The 5,536-nt window shown below is 49.1% G+C and overlaps 1 protein-coding gene across 1 annotated transcript; it reads left to right on the top strand.

Moving 5' to 3' along the window:
• LOC108500517 (RNA-binding protein Musashi homolog 2-like) lies at nt 1-5,190 on the top strand. The gene is made up of 5 exons (XM_017821502.1): nt 1-126; nt 288-328; nt 454-535; nt 900-984; nt 5,059-5,190. Exons 1-5 carry the CDS (start codon nt 65-67, stop codon nt 5,188-5,190), a joined length of 402 nt encoding a protein of 133 aa, XP_017676991.1. The 5' UTR covers nt 1-64.
• Nucleotides 5,191-5,536: the final 346 nt, after the last annotated feature.

The raw sequence follows: 5,536 nt of genomic DNA, 5'->3' as shown, positions 1-5,536 counted from the left end.
GGCCGGGGGGGGCGGGTTGGGCGGGGGGGGGGGGTTCTCTCAGGGGCTCTCGCTCGGCGCGGCCATGGAGGCGGACGGGAGCCAGGCTACCTCGGGGAGCCCCGGAGAGGCGCAGCACGACCCCGGGTAAGTCGGCGGGGCGGCGGGGGCGCGGAGCGGGGCGGCGGGGGGCGGCGAGGCGGGCCCGCCCCGCTCCGCTCCGCGCCCCTCCGCCCCGCCGGGAGCTGCCCCGTCAAAATGGCCGATCCCGCACCGGCGCTCAACTCCGCTCTGCTCTCTCCCTCCAGCAAGATGTTCATCGGCGGCCTCAGCTGGCAAACCTCACCAGGTAACCCCCCCGCCGCCCCTTCCCCACACGCGTCCCGCCCCGCGTGGGCCGCGTCCCGCCGCGCCGGGCCCTGCCCGCGCCCCCCAGCCCTGACCCTCCTCTCCCTCTCTGCTCTTTCTCCGCAGACAGCCTTAGAGACTATTTTAGCAAATTCGGAGAAATTAGGGAGTGTATGGTCATGCGGGACCCCACCACCAAGCGCTCCAGGTAAAACCGCCGCCCACCCCGCTCGGGTTGACAAACTTCGCGAGTTGCCGTCGGGGCGGGTGGACCCGCACCCCCCAAAATCCCACCCCGAAATCCCAGCCCCGCATCCCACCCCGCGCGCGGGGCGCTGCGGGAGGGCTCTCCCCGCCCGCATCCCTCCGGTCCGGAGCAGGAAACAAAGCGGCCGGTGGAGCCGGAGCGGGGCTGGGGGTCGCGGCCGCCGCCGCCCGCCCGCCCCCCGCACCCGGGGGCTTCGGGGAAGGGAGCGGGGGGGACGGCACGGCGGTTTATTTTTGTGACTTCTCCCCTCGCCTCTAATTCTCATCACCTCCCCCCCCATCCCCTCGCTCTTTGTCTCTCGCAGAGGCTTCGGGTTCGTTACGTTCGCGGATCCGGCGAGTGTAGACAAAGTCCTGGCTCAGCCGCACCACGAGCTGGACTCCAAGACGGTAGGTCGTGGTGGGGCTCCCGCCCGCCCTTCCCGGCACGGCGGGGACGCGACCCGGGCGCACCGAGCCCCGCTCGGGCCGCTGTCAGGCTGTCATTGAACCGGGACCTTGCATGGCTGGGGGTTTTCCTTTCTATTTTTTTCTGGGCTCTGCCTTTAACTTGCAAAAAGCGGCAACTTTCTTTTTTTTTTTTTCCTAAGCCCGAATTCCCCCATACCGACCGCTGGCTCCTCCCCCGGCCTTATATTTTATTGAGCGGTGACATTGAAAAAGCTGAGGAGTAAAATCCAACTTTTTTTTTCGGTGTTGGGCTGCAGAATGCTTTCTGCAGGGAACTTTGTGCTTCTTTTGATTGATTATTTATATATTGGTGCACGCGTTTCAAGGTGGGAGTGACTTACTGTCAAACCGTGAAAGCTGCTGCTCGTGTCATTTCCCAAAGTCATTTTTTGGAGAGGTCCCCTCACCTGTGATGGCAGGGCCCTTACGAAACGCACGCGTTCATTTATGGGAGGCTCTGCGAGAGGTGGAGAGTGGCTGTGGTAGAGAAGCACGAGTCCTAATGTGTTGTTGTTTCTCCAGAGCTTTTTGCTGTGCTCAATCTTCAGTGCATAACATAAGGAAAAAAATGCTCATGGGATTCAGCTGATCTATTTTTTTTTTTTTTAATGAACATCCCATTTGCTTAAAAAAAAAAAATAAAAGAAATTCCACCCCTGAGTTTCCCCTTGCCCCAGTACGGCATTTTCGGTATTGGGTCAAACAAAAGGTATCCAGAGAGTGCAGCTCCGGGCCCTGTTTTCTCCCTGTGATCAAGGCCATGCAAAAAGATGAAGTTTTGTGCCTCCTACTTTGTTGTAGTTTCAGCCTCGGCAGACCTGGGAGGGGAGGGGGGAAGGACACTGGTAGAGGTCATCACTGCTCTGGTGCTGCTGGCTCCGGAGGGGGTTGTGTTTTGGGAAGGGAAGGCTCGTGCTGGTGGAACTGCAGAGCTTCTGCTGGACGGATCGAGCGTGTTCCTTACTGTAACTGGGTTTTATAGTCTGTGTTCTGGGGCTTAAAGGTTTTATTTTAACCTGAGCGTGGTGTTAGGAGGAATCCTGTCTCGGTGCTGCAACATCTCGTGGGTGCCTGTGTGCAAGATTATAGTTAAACGAAGAATAGGAGGAGCAGGGAGCAAACATGAGTGCATGATTTTTAAAAAATGCAATTTATATGGAAACAAAAAGCCCAAAGCTCTCATAGAAGCAGGTGGAATCTAGTGTTTTAATTCGACCTACAGATTCTGCTGGGCTTGTCTGAGCACGAAGCCCATGCTTTCACATGCCTTAATAATTTGATTTTAGGTTTAATCAGATATGGTAAGATAACTGATTCAACCGTGCTCCTGAGATTAAACTCACCAGACTTTTCATGTACAGCTATATGTTCTATGTGTTTTTAAAGATAAATTTAGATAAGAAGAACAAAGGCAAACAGTATCTTCAACGAGGGTTTTTTAAAAAAATAAATCATGAGAGGACACCCTGTCATATTTCTGACTATAATTAGGTCCTCCCCCAGCTTTTTTCCTGTATCTTAGTCTAGTCCCTGCAATGTATTAATTTGCTTTTCTCTGGGGGAGGGGCAAAGAGCTTCACCAGGACAAATTCCCTCAGTTTGGTTGTGTGATAATGATTGAATCAATCCAAATATGAAATTGCCCTTAGAATCAGAAACAAACACAGAGCCAGGCAGGTCCTTTCAGGCGTGTATTTGTAGAGTATTGTAGTAACTGTTGTGCAGTATTACAAGGCATTTGACTCTGTTTCAACGTTCAGCACAGGAGGCAGATCGGTTGGGTATTGGCATGGAAACGTCGCTCTTGTTTACAGTTACGTTTAAAGCTTTGTTTAGGTAATGGCCATTCATATCAGAAATAGTATTATAGTCATTTCCTAGAGGACTTGTAGATACAGTAAGTAGAATTGTACCTAACTAACTAATTTTTTTTTGGTAGAACTTTGTTTTTTGTTTTCTTTTTTTTTTTTTTAATTTTTTTTCTTTTTGGTTGTTGTTTAAATAGTTGACAGGGTTATGCAAAAGGTATGGATTTGCCACATCCATTGCTAGTATTTGTCTTCAAAGGCTGATGGTGTTTATTTGAAAGGTTTGGGGAAGGAAAATTCAGTTCTTTAAGAAAATCTGTCGCTGTGGTGCAAAGGACTTCATGCTCTTTGAACTGACCTTCAAAATGAATGTGTTGCTTTGGAGTTTAATGGCTCTCCCTGCTTTTAACCAAAGGGACTTTGCAGTGATGTCCTTCTGGTGGGTCTGTTATACTTTGGTGAGAAAACCTGTGCTCTTGAAACAAACAGGAATGTGCAAATTTGCCTTCACCTTTGGGTACCGCTGTGGAAAATCCGTACCTGTTGTATTTCCCCAGTAGACAAATGCCTAGTCAGTGCTGAATATATTTGTAGATAATGTTAATCTCTATGAAAAGGTTAGCTTTCTAGATAAATAATTTTACTTTTTATGCTTTTTGAACAATAAAGTGGCATGTAATCACTCATTTCTCAGGTGTGTCTTAAAACAGATGCTACATTTGTATCTGATGGAGACAAATCAGTTTATCAGTTGCACATGAAATGTTTGCGATATTTCCCATTTGGACAAATTAATTGAGTAAAGCTGCTTTTTAGGAGAGGCCCATGGTTATTTAGCAGTGCCAGGAATATTTATCACCACAGAATAACAGTACCAAAGGGAAATGTCTCCCTTTTCCTTGTCAAGGTTAGCTCGAGGGGAGAAAACCCAACAAAAGCCAAACCCAAACTCTGAAAGAAAGCCTCTATTTCTGAATATGCTTAACATGTTAGTGTCATCAGTTAGTTACAGAGACAACACTGAAAGCAGTCCCAGCTTGCACAGTTCAGGTAGGATTTAGTACTTCCAAACATCCTTTCCAGATTCTGTAGAACATGTCTGCATGCAGGTGCTGCTGAGAGCTGGAGGTGAAACCAGCAGCACAGAGGCATTTTATTGCAGTTTAAACTGGGCAGTTGTTAACGTGTTTATTTACATCCAGCCATGCATCTGTAGTGGTGACTTTTTGGTTTTAAGTCATTTTGTCATGGGAGAGAGGAGTCCCTTTTTAGAGATGACCCGTGTGGAAGTTGTGTGTAAAAGTGCAGAAGGAGCGTTTGGGAATTGCAGAGTGGGCACACTCTGTAATGGATGCAGCACAGTGGGGGTCAACTCCATCTTAAGGGAATGTGGGGTAGAGCAAGGATTTTTTTTTTCCCCCCCTTCCTTTTTGTGTCTGTGGTGACGTAACTCCTTCATGGAAAACCTTTTCTAGGAACTTGTTTTCTTCTGGTGTAAGTGCCTGTATGATTCACATACACAAAACCTGCAGGTGTTTGTGTCTTCCCCTGCTCTCTTCCCACCTTATCCCATAAATGCCCCTTTTTGGTTCTCCATTACTCACTTATATTCTTGGAGAGCTGGCAAACCAGATCAATTTGGCATGTAGTTACGAAGGAGCATCTAGCCCTTCTGATACTTTAGTTTTAATAATTGAAACGTGAATAATTTGACTTCGGTTTTGACTTTCCTTTTTAGTGTGGTGTTGCTCATCAGTTGACAAAACAGAGCAGAAAAAGAACCTGTAACCCCAAACCCAACCGTGGGAAGGTGCAGGTGTCAAACCCAGCAAGTTAAGATGTTGGTCAGGAATGCTGGCCCTCTTCCTGTGCAACCTCCAGAGCATGCAGATAATCCCTAACACGCAGTTTTGGTGGTAGAGGCAGCACCCAGAGACTAATCCAGAGCTCCCCGAGCACCAGTGGGGATCGTTTCCCAGAAGATGATAGAGGTGTGCAGAAGAGATGTTTTCTTCCTCTCTTCCCATCTCCTTCCCCAGACAAACCCAGTCTGTGACCCATCAGTTCCAGAGTGGTTCTGGATGACCCGGTGTGCTGAACTACAAGCCTGAGAAATGAGGGATTAATAATTCAATGATTTAAAACCAAAATACTCTGCAATGACAACCAAAGCTATCTTGTTGATTTCCCCTTTCTTTTTCCTCAGATTGACCCTAAAGTTGCGTTTCCCCGACGAGCACAGCCCAAGGTAAGTAGGAGGATCGATAATAGGATTTTAGGCACACAGAGAGTCATTGTTGCCAGGCAGTTCGGGTTTCAGCCGGGGAATTGGCAATGAAAGCTTTTAAAGCCGGAGTGCTGGCGTCTGAGGGGATCAGCGAGTGGCTGTGGCACAGGGGAGAGCTCTGTGCTGCCGTGTCTGACCGTGTCCGTGCAGGGTGGTCGGTGCGGCCGAAGGGCAGAGCCGCCCCCGGATCCGTCGGGATTCGCGGCCGCAGCCCCGCGTCCGTGGGGCTGTTCCACACAGCGTGTTCTGCAGGGTGTTTGTGGAGAGTGTTTGGATTAAGTACAGACTTCAGCCTTGTTTTGAGCTGAGCTTTCAGTTCTGTGGTTGTAATGGTTGTAGTGGATGGGAATATATCTCTGCCTTCATTGTTTGCGAATTTTCTTTTGTATAACTTGAG

This window comes from Lepidothrix coronata, unplaced genomic scaffold (genome assembly GCF_001604755.1).
Source record: "Lepidothrix coronata isolate B3197 unplaced genomic scaffold, Lepidothrix_coronata-1.0 Scaffold91, whole genome shotgun sequence".
Lineage (NCBI taxonomy): Eukaryota > Metazoa > Chordata > Aves > Passeriformes > Pipridae > Lepidothrix > Lepidothrix coronata.
The sequence above is the reverse complement of the archived record's forward strand: the minus strand, read 5'-3'. Positions and strand labels throughout refer to the sequence as shown.

Coding starts and splice junctions, on each gene's coding strand:
- LOC108500517 (XM_017821502.1), top strand. CDS start 65: ATGGAGGCGGACGGGAGCCAGGCTACCTCGGGGAGCCCCGGAGAGGCG. Junction 536..899: donor CCCACCACCAAGCGCTCCAG/GTAAAACCGCCG, acceptor TGTCTCTCGCAG/AGGCTTCGGGTTCGTTACGT. Junction 985..5,058: donor ACGAGCTGGACTCCAAGACG/GTAGGTCGTGGT, acceptor CTTTTTCCTCAG/ATTGACCCTAAAGTTGCGTT.